Here is a 17,491-nt window from a genome sequence, read left to right on the forward strand (position 1 = left end):
CCCATATCAAAGTGTCTAGGTTTGAGTCCTGGCTCCACCTCCAATCCCAGCTTCCTGCTAATGCAAACTCTGGGAAGCAGCAGGAGATGGCTCAAGTACTTGGGTCTCTGCCACCCAAAGGGGAGACCAGATGGAGTTCCTGGCTTCTGGTTTCACCTCAGCTCAGTCTGGGTACCACCAGCAGATGGGAAATTTCCTTTTCTGCCTTTCAAACAAATAAAATGAATTTTTAAAAATTAAAAGAAAAAAGAAAGCTATAGAAATTTGAGATTTAACTGGTAGGTTTTCGGGTGAACAGAAAAAGCATCCCACAGTATCCTGGAAAAGGGATGACATGGTGGTACAGAGTTAAGCTACTGCTTACAACATGAGCATCCCATAAAAGAGCACTGGTTTAAGTCCCACTGCTCTACTTCCAATATAGCTCCCTACTAACATGTTTGGGAAGGCACTGGAAATGGCCCAAGTATTTGGACCCCATCCACCATGACCAAGATGGAGTTTCTGGCTCCTGACTTGAGCCTGGTCCAGACCTGGCTGTTGCAGCCATCTGGAGAAACAACAGATGAAAGATCTCTGTCTCTCTGTTACTCTTAATTAATTAAATCTTTTTTTTTTTTTTCCCCACAGGCAGAGTGGATAGTGAGAGAGAGGGACAGAGAGAAAGGTCTTCCTTTGCCGTTGGTTCACCCTCCAATGGCCGCCGCGGCCGGCGCGCTGCAGCTGGCACACCACGCTGATCCGATGGCAGGAGCCAGGTGCTTCTCCTGGTCTCCCATGCAGGTGCAGGGCCCAAGGACTTGGACCATCCTCCACTGCCTTCCCGGGCCATAGCAGAGAGCTGGCCTGGAAGAGGGGCAACCGGGATAGAATCCGGCACCCCAACGGGGACTAGAACCCGGTGTGCCGGCGCTGCAAGGCGGAAGATTAGCCTGTTAAGCCACGGTGCCAGCCAATTAATTAAATCTTTAAAAAAAAAAAAAAGAAAATGAGTAGCAATGTTCAATACAATCCCAAGGTGTGAGAAACCAATAGTATCTAACAGAGGTACACATCTCATTAGTTATTACAATCATTAAACATTGAAGTAAATTACATTTATTGAAGTTATTAGGATATAGATACACAAATCGTACCATTTTAATAAATGGAATTGTTGGGGCCAGCGCTGTGGTGTAGCAGGTTAAGCCACCGCCTGCAATGCTGGCATTCCCTATGGGTGCCAGTTCAAGTCCTGGCTGCTCCACTTCCAATCCAGCTTCTTGATAATGCACCTGGAAAGGCAGCGGAAGATGGCCCAGGTCCTTGGGCCCTTGCACCCATGTGGGAGATCCAGAACAAACTCCTGGCTCCTGGTTTCAGTCTGGCCCAGCCCTACCCACTTGCAGCTATTTGGGAAGTGAACCAGAAGATTAAATCTCTCTTTCTTTCCCCCTCTCTAATTGTACCTTCCAAATTAAAAAATTCTTAAAATAAAATAAAAAATCACCTGTGGGAGCGGGCCTTGTGGAGTAGAGTTAGGCCATCACTTCGAACATCCACAGTTCATACTGGAGTGTAGTCTTGAGTCCTGGCTACTCTGCTTCTGATCCAGCTCTCTGCCAATATGCCTGTGAAGCAGCAGATGATGGCTAACGTACTTAAGTCCCTGCCACACATATGGAGGAACAGGATAGAATCCTGGCTCCTGGTTTCCTCTTGGCCCAGCCCTTACTGATGCAACTACTTGGAGCATGAACCAGCACAAAGAACGTCTCTCTCTCTCTCCCTTTCTTGGTCACTCTGCTTTTCAAGTAGATGAAAATAAATCAATAAACATACATTTAAACAACAAGTCATCTGTGAAGATGCCAAAGGGCTTTCCTTCAACATTTGAAAGCTAACTCTGTTTTTTTTTTTTTTTTAAGATTTTATTTTAGAGGTAGAGTTACAGACAGTGAGAGGGAGAGACAGAGAGAAAGGTCTTCCTTCCACTGGTTCACTCTCCAAAATGGCTACAATAGCTGGAGCTGCGCCAATCTGAAGCCAGGAACCAGGAGCTTCCTGGTCTTCCACGCGGGTGCAGGGGCCCAAGCACTTGAGCCATCTTCTACTGCTTTCCCAGGCCACAGCAGAGAGCTGGATTGGAAGAGGAGTGGCCGGGACTAGAACCGGCGCCCTGTTACTTCCACAGTTCCTCCCCACTGAGATTCATGCTGTGCAATGAAGATGTCCAAAGGGAACAGAACAAAGAGGGGAAGCAGTCAGCTGTCTCAATGAACGGTATAAAAATCTACAGCTACAATTCCAGAAAAAGATAAACAGGATATATCAAGGACTTGTGGCTCACATTCTCTTGTTTTTCAATCTCATTCTCCCCCCTCTTTAACAAAAGGCCAAACCGTTGGTGCTGTGGTGCAGAGGGTTAACGCCCTGGCCTGAAGCGCCAGCATACCATACGGGTGGCTCCACTTCTGATCTAGCTCTCTGCTGTGGCCTGGGAAAGCAGTGGAAGATGGCCCAACTGAGAGACCTAGAAGAAGCTCCTGGCTCCTGGCTTCGGATTGGCACAGCTCCAGCCGTTGCGTCCAAATGGGGAATGAACCATCGGATGGAAGACCTCTCTCTCTGTAACTCTGTCAAATAAATAATTTTTTTTTTTTTTAAAAAAGGCCAAACCTTAGATTTCAAAGAGTTCCACATGGTGAATGTGGAGTTGATGTCATCATTGTTGTGTATCACCAAGGACCCAAAGCAGGTTCACGTCATCCCTATGTGTAACATGAAGAACAGGCCTAGGCTCAAGAATATTCAAGATGTTCCCAGGTTACTCTCAACTCTTATCTATCAAAGGCAAAATGCCAGGATGAATTAGCACAACTAATGAAAAGGTGAATGGACAGTTTATAGAGGTATAAAATTAATTTAACACCTGCATATACAAGATTTATCCTGGGGCCAGAGCTGTGGAGCAGTGGTGGCCTAAGGCACCAGCATCCCATGAGCAATGGTTAGAGTCCTGGCTGCTCTTCTTCTGATCCAGCTCCCTGCTAATGCATCTGGAAAGCAGCAGAAGATGGCCCCATGACTCAGGCCTCTGCCACCCATGTGGGAGACCTGGATGGAGATCCTGGCCCCTGGCTTCAGCCAGATAAAGATCTCTCTCTCTCTCTCCCCCATCTCTGTAACTCTGCCTTTCAAATAAGTAAAATCAATCTATAAAACAATTTATGATGATACTCGCTCCTAAGGAGCCATAAAACAAATAGAATCTAAGATCAAACTATGAAAAATGCCTCTGCATCTTTAAAGATTTTTCCTTTGAAACACTAGACTATCTGCACTTATTTCACGTCTGTCTTCATCAGGAGACACCAGGATGGAACAGATGGTGTGTGTCCCATTCACTATTCTATCCCTCAGAATACGGCTGACCCATCATCAACCCTATGAACTACGGTGGCAGAGGAAGGCCCAGGCTTTGCTGGTTAAGTTAGTACCTTCTTTCCACATTCTTCAACTCTCTGGAGAAACCTAGTGCATGGGAAGAGAAAAATTATTTACTAACTTATATTCCAGGTGGCTGTTCTGGAACAGCGGGTTAGGCTGCAGCTCCGGACCCCACATCCCATAGTAGAGGTGCTGGTTTAGTCCTGTCTCTGCTTCCAACCCTAGCTTCCCAATAATGCACATCCTGGGAGCAGCAGGTGATGGCTCAAATAGTTAGGCTTCTGTCACCCAACATGGGATCCAGATGAAGCTCCTGGCTCTGGCCTTGCACGGCCCCAGCTGTTGGGATCATTTACAATGAACCTGTAGGAAGAAGTCTTTGTCTCGTTCTCTGTCTCTCTGCCTTTTGAATAACAAACACAACATGCAGGAAACACCTGTCTGTAAGATGAATGCAGGAAGCTCTTGAATACTATTTTAAAATTTTATTTAAAGTTTTTCTTCAAAGAAAAAACTTCTTTAAGAAACCTTTCTCATTTGAATTTTAAAAAAAGATTTATTTATTTATTTATTTGAAAGTCAGAGTTACAGAGAGGGAGAGACAGAAAGAGAGGTTTTCCATTCGCTGGTTTACTCCCAACATGGCTGCAATGGCCAGAGCTGGGCCGATCCGAAGCCAGGAGCCAAGAGCTTCTTCCAGGTCTCCCACGTGGATTCAGGGGGCTCAAGCACTTGGACCTTCTTCCTGCTTTCCCAGGCACATTAGCAGGGAGCTGGGTCAGAAGAGGAGCAACTTGGACTCGAACCGGCACTAATATGGGATGCCGGTGCCTGAGGTGGAGGCTTAACCTACCAAGCCACAGCAGCGGCCCCCCAATGAAAATCTTATCGAGACCCCAATACGTATCACAGTTAAAACAGAGTTGCTTCAGTTAAAGCAAGAGAGGATAACGCAGAGCCTCACATTTCGTGCTTCTTCCTTCCCTAGGTACCTCCTGGGAACTTGGAGGCTGGCCCGAATATAACACCAAATGACTTAAATTTATCAATTTAAAGTAGATCTTGCTTTATGGCAGGTCAAATGCTTCATATATATGAAACATATACATAGACTGATGGAGTGATTAATCTATTGATCAATCTCAATGCATGCATTTTGTATCACAAGGCTAAGGTCAGTCTTTTTCATCTTTTTTTTTTTTTTAAGATTTATTTTTTTATTTGAAAGTCAGAGTTGGAGAGAGAGACAGAGATCTTCTATCTGCTGGTTCATTTCCCAAGTGGGCTGCAATGGCCATGGGCGAGCTAGGCTGAAGCAAGGAGCCAGCAGCTTCATCCGGGTCTCCCATGTGGGTGACAGGGGCCAAGCACTTGGACCATCTTCCACGGCTTTTCCCAGGCTATCAGCAGGGAGCTGGATCAGAAACAGAGCAGCAGGGAATCAAACTGACGTCCATGTGGGATGCTGGCACCCCAGGCAGCAGCTGGGATGCCACAACACTGGTCCCCAGTGTCTTTAATCTTATCTCCCAATGTCATCACAATAAGGAATAGACATCTACTCCTATAAAAAACCAGAGATGGGAGAGAACCCTGTTTACTAGACACAGCTGAGGCTCCGCTGGCGCTGAAAGCACACAACACCTGCAGTGAGGAGGGCAGCAGCACTGTCATGAAGGAGAAGGAACAAACACTGGATCTGGGGACGCTAAACCGTGCCAGGGCAGATCTGGGCCTATCACATCGCCACCTCGACCAGCCTGAGCAACTTACTTGATTCATCTAAACATTAGTCAGTTTTCCTCAATTTCTAGCTCTAGAATTTTACAGTGCTAAACTAATACCATTTTTTTTCAAGTGCCCAAGAAAAGGTGTCTTAAGCTATTATTTGGACTATTACTTGAAAGAGGCTATCTTCAGGAATACACATATGCAGTTTAAAACCAATATCCAAATCAAAACAGAAAACTTACTGAAATCATACACTAGCCTTTTACTGTAGTCTTTAATTTTACAAGGTTTATGTTTCACAGCAGATAGAGTAGCTCAACCATTTAGCCTGTAATCAAGGCCAGCATCATTAACAGTAACTCCCTTTGAGAATGGAAATGCAAATGGAAGCAGCACCAGTGTGATAACCATTCTCTCCGGGCTACTGGCGGCCTGTTCCAGGAAGCTGCTTTCCAGCTCCAGGCAGTGCTAACAAGGTCTGTAATACAGGTGCTCTGCACAGCACTGTGATGGATGTTACCATCAGCTGAACTTCACTGAAAACACAAGGCTAGAAACTTGTTTCCATAGGCCCCAAACTCTTAAGTGGGAGTAAGAAGCAGGGTGACCCAGACAACACATGATTCATTGCACATCAAAGCAGAGACATGATACGTTGAAGCTGTAACATGATCTGAAAAAACCACAGACTTCAAAAAATACCCATGTCAGTCAAACCTAAAAAACGTAACTAATCCTTTGTATCTGCTGGATCAGGATCTAAACATTTCAGATTCACTAATGTCAGACTGGTTCAAATACATCCTAGCTCATTCTGTGGACTACTGCTTCCACTTAGAAGGCAGTGCCTACTCCTCAGTGTATGAAAGTGACCCAAAGAAAACAAACACACAGAGATTACAGTTTACAGTAATACACTTTTACCTTTCTCTGCTAATCTGTGCTCACATAACTGCAGCCTGAGTTTATGAAACGTAACTATCTGTTTAGAGTCACGTCATCGTATTAATAAGTTCTCAAAATGGAATAGCATGCCACCTCTGGACTAGTCTTTGTGCCCAACCACTAGCTCTGCATAACTCCGAAGAGGAGGGAAGAAAGGAGGAGGGAAGAGACAAAGCGGAGTGTTGAAGAAAGGAATAAAGAAATAAATTAACACAATGTAACAGTTAGTTAGAAAAATAAGGGCTACCAAGAATAACTATTCACCAGTAAAAGGCAAAAACTAGCCTCTCAGGAAGAACTGGCTTCTTGCCTGTAAAATGCATTGAACAGAACCCGTGCCCCTTAGAACTGACACTTCTTGGTACAGGTCTCTTCACAACTGTGCTGTGACTCTCTTCTCTAATTCCTACTCCATGCACACAGTTAATGGTAAGGAGCTTCCTGGCCCCTGAAGTAAAACATCATGTTTTAAATGCGTTGAGAGAGACCACTTATTACACTCAAACATGTGAACCCACCCTCTTTTAAAACAATAGTAAACAGAAAGCAAGAAACAGATTAGGACATGGATGAGAAAAACTAATTCAGGTTAATTCCTATGAATTCAGGTGGTGTTATTAAAGTAGTCAAAGTATGTTTAGTAGATCAATCAAAACATTCAGTTATACAGTTTTAAAGCTTACTCATTGCAAAACAGGTTTTCTACAAAAAAATAGAAAACCCAACATTAAACAGCAAAATCAGTACTTAATGTTCAACATCTACAACATTACAATGCTGGTTCTTGTATTCAGCATTCCTACAAAGCTCTAAGAGGTCTGAAAGGGAGACCCTGCAGCAGATCTCTTCTTTCTACATTTCGCACATTATGTACCTCCAAAGCCAAGGCTGTCTTGTCGTAGGCATTAGGGACTCGCTTCTGGATTACCCTGGCATAAATGGGCCCATTCTGGAGGTTAGGGAGCGGAGTGTTGACGCTGGGTTGGGCATAGGGCCCAGGCTCCGGCCCACCCAGTGGCTGTGGGTGGGAACCCTCCTGGTTACCTCCAATCAGAGCCGATACTGAGGCGGAGGCAGGTCTATACTTCTCGACGTAAGGGACTGGAATCATCCCCCTCTTGCCTTCGCTGTCCTCTGCATTCCACCACTGCTCTTCAGGCTTATCCCGGATTCTCAGGATGTCTCCTTTCTTAAAGGGGAGATCTTCTTCATCATTCCCATTAAAGTCAAAGAGGGCTCGCACATACTCTGCCTCCTCTTGCCTGAGAATCACTCCACTACCCTGCCTGGGTCTGGAAACTGGTTCTATCAATGTTGTAGTGTCCAAATAGTGTATTTTGTAGAATTCCAGTAAAGCAGGCAATGAATCAAACTCTTGATCTCCTATTCGGAGTCTGGAGGGGCTCACCCCTGGAAAAAACAGAGCAGGGTGTTAAAGACGTACTGTATTAAAAATGAAACAGATTTCAAGCAATTCCCACACATATTTAATATTTAACCAGCAAAAAATCTAGAGAAAAACACCCCTTCCCTTCTTAGCAAACCAACATCAAACTTTGAAGATGAAACATCCCCTAGGAAGAAAGATGCCCATAAATCACTATCAGCCTGTGAAGGAAAAGGCAGTGGCAAAACCAGGCCAGTCACCGCACGCTCTCACACTATACCAAAGCAGTACAACACAGGGGCTTTTTGGGTTTCTTTTCATTCATCGGCTCCGAATGTTGTTACTACCCATTCACAAAGTAGCATAAGATTTTAAGTTTGTTTGTTTTTTAAAGATTTATTTATTTGAAAGTCAGAGTTTCACAGAGAGAGGAGAGGCAGAGACAGAGAGATCTTCCATCCAATGGTTCACTCCACAATTGGCCTCAACGGCCATAGCTGGGCTGATCTGGAGCCAGGAGCCAGGAGCCAGGAGCTTCTTCTGGGTCTCCCACGTGGGTATAGGGGCCCAAGGACTTGGGCCATCTTCTACTGCTTTCCCAGGCCATAGCAGAGAGCTGGATTAGAAGTGGAGCAGCAGGGACTCAAATCGGCGACCATATGGGATGCTTGCACTGCAGGTGGCGGCTTAACCCGTTACACCACAGCACTGATCCCTTGGTTTTAAGTTTTTTTAATCTTTCTTTTTAAAGGTTTATTAATAATTTATTTGAATCACAGAGTCAGAGAGAGATCCATCCACTGGTTCAGTACCCAAATGCCCACAACAGCTAGGGGTTAGCCAGGCCAGACATGAGCCAGACACTCCATCTAGGTCCAGGCACTCAGAGGACTTCATCTCCTACTTTCCAGCTTCCCTTTCCTTTTCCCAGGCACATCAGCAGGGAGCTGAATTGAAAGCAGAGCAGCCTAGACTCGAACAAGACATTCCCATATGGGATGTGAACATCTCAATCAGTGGCTTAACCCACTGCACCACACCACCTGTCCCAGCAAGACCTCTTTAATACACAGGTCTCCATGACTGCTGGGGGACAGGGGGTGGAGTGGCAATTCACATTTAATTCATATGTCTATGTTCTTCATATCTAGAATGTATAGAATGTACAACTTCAAAGAAGAAAAACATTTTAAATTTTTTTTAATTACTTGAAAAGCAGAAAGAGAAAAACAAATCTTCCATCTGCTGGTTCCTTCCTCAAATGCCCACAATAGTCAGGGTGAGGTCAGGCTGAAGCCGTAAGCATGGAAATCAATCTGGGTATGCATGTGGGTAGCAGGGAACCAAATATTGCAGCCCTCACCTGCTGCTTCCCAGGCTGTGCATTAACAGGAAGCTCAAACAGAAGTGGAGCCAGGACTCAAACCCACGCACTACAATATAGGAAGCAGGTACCCCAAGCAATATTTTAACCACTGTGTTGGAGCTGGCACTGTGGCATAGTGGGTAAACTGCCACCTGCAGTACTGGCATCTCATATGGGCAATGGTTCAAGTCCTCGCTGCTCCACTTCGATGCAGCTCTCTGCTATAGCCTGGGAAAGCAGTAGAAGATGGCCCAAGTCCTTAGGCCCCTACCTCCATGTTGGAGTCCTGGAAGAATTTCCTGGCCCCTGGCTTCAGAATGGCACAGCTCCAGCCATTGTAGCCAACTGGGGAGTAAACCAGCGGATGGAAGACCTCTCTCTGCCTCTCCTCTCTCTGTTTAACTCTTCCAAATAAATAAATCTTTAAAAAATAAAAAGTGTCAAATGCCCAGCCCAGAAAAACATTTTAAAATTTTTATTTTTTCAAGAGACAGAAACAGACACACAAAGCTACTAGCCCTGCTAACTCCTTTCCCAAATGCCTGCAAGCACCTGTGCTAGGCCAGGCTAAAGCCTAGAATCCCATCAGGGTCTCCCACGGAGATGGCAAGGACCCAATCAAGGATCAGCACTGTAGTGCAGCCAGGTTAAGCTGCTGCTTGCAATGCTAGCATCCCGAACCGGAGTACCAGTGAGTCCCAGCTGCTCTGCTTCTACTCTGGCTCTCTGCTAATGCACCTGGCAAGGCAGCAGACAAGAGCCAAAGTACTTGGGCCCCTGCCACTCATATGGGAGACCAGGATGGAGTTCCTGTCTTTAGCCCGCCCCACCTGGGCAGTTGTGGCCATTTGGGGGACTGAACGAGCAAATGGAAGATCTCTGTTTTTGCTTTTCCTGCTGTCACTTTGCCTTTCAATAAATATATTTTAAAAAAGAAAAAAAGGGGGAGGGCAGAATTCAACCTTTTGAGCCATCACCTGCTAACTCCCAAGGTCGGCACCAGCACAAAACTGGAATCAGAAACCAGAACCAGGCATTGAACTCAGGTACTTCAATATGGGATGTGGTTTTCTCATGCTAACTGCTATGCTAAATGCCCACCCATCTATATTAATTAATTTTTTTATTTTTATTTTTTGACAGGCAGAGTGGACAGTGAGAGAGAGAGAGAAAGGTCTTCTTTTGCCGTTGGTTCACCCTCCAATGGCCGCTGCTGCTGGCGCGCTGCAGCCGGTGCACCATGCTGATCTGATGGCAGGAGCCAGGTGCTTCTCCTGGTCTCCCATGGGGTGCAGGGCCCAAGGACTTGGGCCATCCTCCACTGCACTCCCTGGCCACAGCAGAGAGCTGGCCTGGAAGAGGGGCAACCGGGACAGAATCTGGAGCCCCGACCGGGACTAGAACCTGGTGTGCCGGCGCCACAAGGCGGAGGATTAGCTTATTGAGCCGTGGCGCCGGCCAATTAATTAATTAATTTTTGAAAAGCAGAAGATGAGAGAGGTATCTTCAATCTGTTGGTCCCCTACGTGCAGGTATCTCAAGTATCATCTTTAAAAAAATTTTTTTTACTTTATCTGAAAGGCAAAGTTAGGGAAAGGAGAGCAAGCCAGTGAGATCTTCCATTTGCTGGTTCACTCCCCAAATGTCTGCAACAGCCAGGGCTGAGCCAGGCCAAACACAGGAGCTTCATCCAGGTCTCTCATATGGATTCAAGGGCGCAAAGACTTGCAACATCTTCCACTGCTTTCCCAGGTGGATTAGCAGGGAGCTGGATGGGAAGTGGATCAGCTGGGACTCAAACTGTTGCCCACATGGGATGTCAACATTGCAGGCAGCAAGTTAACCCATTACAACACATTGCCAGGCCCCCAAAGCAGCATCTTAACCTCTGCACCAGATGCCTGCTTCTACCTTTTCTACGACTGTCAATCTCAATTTCATCTGAAAAAGTTTTTCAACTGAAAAAGTTTAATCAGACAAATGAACAAAGGAGCCAAAAAAAGAGAAATGAAAAAGCAACTGCTTAAGAAACAATCCCTAAGGTCTTTACTTAAAACATGGAAACCAGGTTGTTCCCTATATAAAGCAAACCGGTCATTTAAAAAAAAAAAAAAAGGCTGGCGCCGCGGCTCACTAGGCTAATCCTCCACCTGTGGCGCTGGCACACCGGGTTCTAGTCCCGGCTGGGACACCGGATTCTGTCCCAGTTACTCCTCTTCCAGTCCAGCCCTCTGCTGTGGCCCAGGAAGGCAGTGGAGGATGGCCCAAGTGCTTGGGCCCTGCACCCGCATGGGAGACCAGGAGGAAGCACCTGGTTCCTGGCTTCGGATCAGCACAGCGAGCCGACCATGGCAGCCATTTGGGGGGTGAACCATCAGAAGGAAGACCTTTCTCTGTCTCTCTCTCACTAACTCTGCCTGTCAAAAAAAAATATATATATATAAACAAGATGCTTGGGAAAATAAAGCAGTGTTAAAATATTCAACCTCTGATAACACATTAAAGGACCCAAGAGAAAGGGCCTATTAGGAGTGCTTAAAATTTCTTAAGTCACAAATACACGGCATACTTCAGATTGTATTCCCTCTCTATCCCGAGATTCTAGAAGTCAAAATTAGTAATAAACATCAGTTGAAATAAGAAGCAATCTCCAATGAGGAGTGCAAATCCTTAACTTCTACTGAGCTAAGCACCCAAAATTCATCTTCCTTAGTGAGACTTTTGTTTCCCAAGTAAAGCAACAGCTCTGCAGAAAATGTGGGTTTTGGGGCCAGCAGAAATATTCACTGGGTTATTAAGTCGCCACCTCAATGCCCGGATCCTATACGGGTGCTGGTTAGAGTTGCAGTTGCTCTACTTCTGATTCAGCTCCCTGCTAATGCACTTGGGAAAGCAGATGGCCCAAGTCCTGGGTCCCCTGAACCCACACGGGAGACCCAGAAGTAGCTCCTGGCTCTGGCTTGGCCCAGCCCTGACTCTTGCAGCCATTTGGGAAGTGAACCAACAGATGGAAGATCTAGCTTTGCTTCCTAACTCTCTTTCAAACTGAATAAAATTTTTTAAAAAAGAAAATTGGTGTTTGTGGGAGTTTTATTAATCCATGTTAACCCTGCCACAGAACGCCTCTTACCATGCATCTTGGGTTATAATCTACCAGTTTTTGTCCTCTCATTTGCTTCCTTTTTGAGAGAACCCTTCCACACTGGTTTACTCCTCTAAATACCTGCAATGGCCTGGGCTGGGCTCTGGATGAGCCTGGAGCCAGGAATACTATCCACCTCTCTCCTATGGGTGGCAGGAACCCCAACTACTTGAGCCACCACCACTGTACCCCTGCATTAGCAAAGCCAGATATCACATCCAGGTACTGATTTGGAACATGGATCATCTTAAGCAGTGTCTAAACTCTAGGCTAAAAGCCCATTCCATGAGATTTCTACCAAAATACACATGTATCAGCTGGCACTGTGGTGCACTGGGATCCGAGCATCCCATACTGGTCAAGTCCTGGCTACTCTGTTTCCAATACAGCTCCCTGCTAATGCACCTGGGAAAGCAGTGGAAGATGGCCTAGGTACTTTGGCCCCAGCACCTCTGTGGGAAGACCCAGATGGACTTTCTAGCTCCTGACTTTGGCCAGTTCCAGCTTTGTAGCCATTTGGGGAGTGAACTAGTGGATCAAAAAAATCTGTCACTATGCCTTTCAAATAAATTATTTATTTACTTATTTATTTTTAACAGACAGTGAGAGAGAGAGACAGAGAAAAAGGTCTTCCTTCCGTTGGTTCACCCCCCAAATGGCCGCCATGGCCAGAACTACGCTGATCCGAAGGCAGGAGCCAGGTGCTTCCTCCTGGTCTCCCACGCGGGTGCAGGTGCCCCAAGCACTTGGGCCATCCTCCACTGCCTTCCCGGGCCACAGCAGAGAGCTGGACTGGAAGAGGTGCAACCGGGACCAGAACCCTGCACCCATATGGGATGCCAGCACTACAGGCGAAGGATGAACCAAGTGAACCACGGCGCCAGCCCCGAAAGATAGAGTTACAGAGAGAGGTAGAGACAGAGAGAGGTCTTCCATCCACTGATTCACTCCCTAGATGGCCGCAACAGCCGGAGCTGCACTGATCCGAAACCAGGAGCCAGTAGCTTCTTCTGGATCTCCCACGTGGGTGCAGGGACCCAAGGACTTGGGCCATCTTCTACTGCTATTCCAGGCCATAGCAGAGAGCTGGATCAGAAGAAGAGCAGCTGGGACTAGAACCGGAGCCCATGGGATGCCAGCGCTTCAGGTCAGGGCATTAACCTGATACTCCACAGTGCCAGCCCCAAGAATATAACTTTTAATGGCTATAAAGTAGTCCTACTTCTCATTATTACAAACAATGTTGCTATGAGTGCTTCAGTTCTCATGTTAATTTTTTTTTTTTTTTTATTTCACAGGTAGAGTTACAGACAGTGAAAGAGACAGAGAGAAAGGTCTTCCTTCCGTTGGTTCACTCCCCAAATGGCCGCTACAGCCAGTACACTGCGCCAGATCCGAAGCCAGGAGCCAGGTGCTTCCTCCTGGTCTCCCACGCGGGTGCAGGGCCCAAGCACTTGGGCCATCCTCCACTGCCTTCCCGGGCCACAGCAGAGAGCTGGACTGGAAGAGGAGCAACCGGGAATAGAACCCAGTGCCCACATGGGATCTCGGTGCCACAGGCAAAGGATTAACCAAGTGAGCCAAGGTGCCTTAGGATAAACTTGAAATACAATTATCAGATCAAGGTTTAAGGACCTTAAGGCTTATGTTGCAAAACTGTCCCCTAAAAAGTTTGTATAGGTTTTCACTCTGATCAGCGGCTTTTGAGTTATTAACCCTCATACACTTGCCAAAACTATTTTTATTGTTATTTATTTATTTAGCCAGGCAGAGTTAGACATAGAGACAGAGAGAGAGTTATAGACAGTGAGAGAGAGAGAGACAGAAAGAAAGGTCTTCCTTCCATTGGTTCACTTTCCCAGTGGCCGCCACGACTGGTGCTGGGCCGATCTGAAGTGAGGAGCCAGGTACTTACCCCCGGTCTCCCATGTGGGTGCAGGGGCCCAAGCACTTGGGCCATCCTCGTTACCGTCCTGGGCCACAGCACAGAGCTGGACTGAAAGAGGAGCAACCGGGACTAGAACCCAGGGTGCCAGCGCCGCAGGTGGAGGATTAGCCAAGTGAGCCACGGCGCCAGCCCCAAAACAATATTTTAAAAGCCATCGCCGGCCGGCGCCATGGCTCAACAGGCTAATCCTCTGCCTAGCGGTGCCGGCACACCGGTTCTAGTCCCGGTTGGGGCACCGGATTCTGTCCCGGTTGCCCCTCTTCCAGGCCAGCTCTCTGCTATGGCCCGGGAGTGCAGTGGAGGATGGCCCAAGTGCTTGGGCCCTGCACCCCATGGGAGACCAGAAGCAGCACCTGGCTCCTGCCTTGGGATCAGTGTAGTGCGCCGGCCGCGGCAGCCATTGGAGGGTGAACCAACAGCAAAGGAAGACCTTTCTCTCTGTCTCTCTCTGTCTACTCTGTCAAAAAAAAAAAAAAAAAAAAAAAAAAGCCATCGCCAACTTAAAAACATGACATGGTATCTCTTTAATTATCAGTTTTTATCATTTGGTGTTTTTCATATTTAATGATTTGTACTTCTTTGAAAGTTACTTGTTGACGTCCTCTGTTAAAGGAAAATGGCCAATATCCATTCCTAATAACTGTATTCCTATCAGCAAGATGACTTTGTTATACCCAGCTAAAGCCATGGCAATGAATGCTATTAAAAGGAACATGGCACTGTGGCGTAGTAGGCTAAGCCTCTGCCTGTGGTGCTGGCATCCCATACGGGCACCAGTTCGAGTTCCGCCTGCTCCTCTTCTGATCCAGCTCTGCTGTGTCCTGGAAAAGTAGCAGAAGATGGTTCAAGTGCTTGGTTCCCTGCACCCAGAGGAAGCTCCTGGCTCCTGACTTCAGATCAGCCCAGCTCCGGCCGTTGTGCCATTAGGACAGAGAACCAGCAGACGGAAGATCTTTCTGTCTCTCCCTCTCTAATTCTACCTCTCAAATAAATAAAATCTTCAATTAAAAAAAAAAAATACTGGAACACAAGGGTAGCCCAGTCTAACTTGGCACTCTGAGAAAAAACCAGAGAGACAATTATTCTATTCGTTACTGCATAAACAGCTCTTCCAGAATGATCAGAAAATGTATTTAAAGTCCAGACCACTGGGGCCAGCATTGTAGCAGAGTGGGATAAACGGCTGTCCACGAGGCCGGCATCCCACATGAGCACTGGTTTTAGTCCCAGCCGTTACACTCCCAATCCAACTCCCGGATAATGCTTCTGGGGATAAGGAGACCCAGGAGTTCCTGCTCCCTGGATTCAGTCTATCCCAGTCCTCAATGCAGAATGAGTCCTGACTGCCTTCTCTTTTCACCCCCCATCAAATAAATTGAGACTAAGACATAACTGAAGGACAAATATGTGTGTATGTACATATATAAAAGTATGTAATGCAAAAAGACCATCTGTGGAACTCAACGCTGTACACTGAAACAAGTTAACTGTCCAGACTCAGAAATGCTGATGGTCTCACAATTTAAGGCACTGAAAGAGCTGCCCAGACTCAGGGCTGTCCATCGATGGCAAATCCTGCATGGACACAGCACGACGTGACTGTAACAGTTCCAAGTGCAGGACTGCACTGGTGATTTGTTTATAACCGCACCAGAGCATGGCAGTGCAATATTCTAGCGTTCCTCTTCACTGAGAAGGATGGAGGATTATTCCTACTCAAGTCGATGGACAAGGAGACTTTTCTATCATAGCTAGGCTCATTCAAATTCAGGATGTTCCTGCAGGTTGTGGAGCAACTATGTAAAGAACAGGGTCAGTGGCAGCTGAGACCCACTTAGCCCTGTCTGGAAGAAAGCTGCTGGGAGGATGGTGGGATGACCAGCCCACACCAGCAGAGCACACAGGCTTAGAAAATGGCCCTGATCGCAACGAGGAGAAAAGCTCCCTTGCTTAGTCTGCCCAACTACATGCCAAGGTATAATAGCCAAAATGGTTTTTATTAATGGCCTTCTATGTGGTAGTGGCCAAATCATAGTAGTTGTACAGTGCTAGATACTCTTTTGAAAGAACATTCTTTAAAGATTAATCTATTTTGACAGAGGGAGAGGGAGAAACAGAGACCTTCCATGCACTGGCTCACTCCCCAGATAGCTGCAACAGCCAGCACTGAGCCAGACCAAAGCCAAGAGCTTCAGCCGGGTCTCCCACGTGGATGGCGGAAAACCAAACACTTAGGCCATCTTGCACTGCTTTTCCCAGACCATTAGCAGGGAGCTAGCTTGGAAGTGGAGCAGCTGAGACATTAACCAGTGTCCATATGAGATGCAGGTGGTGACTACCTGGCAGGCCACAATGCCAACAGCTCCCCCCTGCCAAATTATTATTATTATTTTTTTAAGATTTATTCATCTGAGGGGCCAGTGCTGTGGTGTAGTAAGCTAAGCCCCGGTCTACGGCACCAGGATCCCATATGGGCATTGGTGTGTGTCCTGGCTACTCCTCTTAAATTCAGCTCTCAGCTTAATGTCCTGGCTCCTGGCTTCAGATGGGCTCACCTCCAGCTGTTGTGGTCATCTGGGGAGTGAACCAGCAGATGGAAGACCTTTCTCTCTGTAACTGTACCTCTCAAATAAATAAAGTCTTTTTTAAAAAGTTTAATTATTTGAAAGGCAAAGGGAGAGACACAGAAATCCTCACTTGTTGCTTCCTCCCCAGATGTTCCCAATAACAACCCAAGTTCCTGTCTTATTACTGCTGCATCCCAGGGTGCACATTAACAAAAACTGGAATTCCAAGTGGAGCTGAGATTCCCACCTATGTGCTCTGATATGGGGTACACACATCCCAAGTGGCATGTTAACCTCTGCTCCAGATGCCTGCTCCTAGATATTATACTTAAAGAATATAAGCCTGAAGTGAGGCAAAGAAGCTACATGAAAATCTGTTCCCAGCTCTGAGAAGCTCACAGTACAGTTAGAGTCCGAGGCACCCAAGATGTGGCTGGTGAGCAAGGAGCAAACTGGCATGTCAGGCCAGCGCCGCGGCTCAATAGGCTAATCCTCCGCCTTGCGGCGCCAGCACACCGGGTTCTAGTTCCGGTTGCCCCTCTTCCAGGCCAGCTCTCTGCTATGGCCCGGGAGTGCAGTGGAGGATGGCCCAGGTGCTTGGGCCCTGCACCCCATGGGAGACCAGGATAAACACCTGGCTCCTGCCTTCGGATCAGCGCAGTGCGCCGGCCGCGGAGGCCATTGGAGGGTGAACCAACGGCAAAAGGAAGACCTTTCTCTCTGTCTCTCTCTTTCACTGTCCACTCTGTCAAAAAAAAACAAACAAACTAGCATGTCAGAAAGACATATGGACACATAAAGACACTGGAGGCATATTCCTACAAAAAACAGTAACTAAACTGTGTCTCGAGATACAAAAAATCATAGTAACAAAGCAATTCTGACTATCCCCCGGACCTTATTATTATTATTTTTTTGACAGGCAGAGTGGACAGTGAGAGTCAGAGAGAAAGGTCTTCCTTTGCTGTTGGTTCAC

The 17,491-nt window shown here is 46.7% G+C and overlaps 1 protein-coding gene across 4 annotated transcripts in view; it reads right to left on the reverse strand.

The window, feature by feature from the left end:
* CRK (CRK proto-oncogene, adaptor protein) overlaps nt 1-17,491 on the reverse strand; it is a 38,017-nt gene that overhangs the window by 13,133 nt on the left and 7,393 nt on the right. Inside the window, exons 2-3 of one of the 4 annotated variants that reach the window (XM_062175632.1) lie at nt 6,980-7,515; nt 976-4,843 (exon numbers count right to left, since the gene is read on the reverse strand). In XM_062175632.1, coding sequence (XP_062031616.1) covers nt 4,658-4,843; nt 6,980-7,515 — 722 coding nt within the window. In that variant the 3' untranslated portion in view covers nt 976-4,657. Of the gene's footprint in view, nt 1-975; nt 4,844-6,979; nt 7,516-17,491 lie in introns of those variants that run through there. The other 3 variants (XM_062175635.1, XM_062175634.1, XM_062175636.1) reach the window with 3 other exon arrangements.

This window comes from Lepus europaeus, chromosome 18 (genome assembly GCF_033115175.1).
Source record: "Lepus europaeus isolate LE1 chromosome 18, mLepTim1.pri, whole genome shotgun sequence".
Classification (NCBI taxonomy): Eukaryota; Metazoa; Chordata; class Mammalia; order Lagomorpha; family Leporidae; genus Lepus; species Lepus europaeus.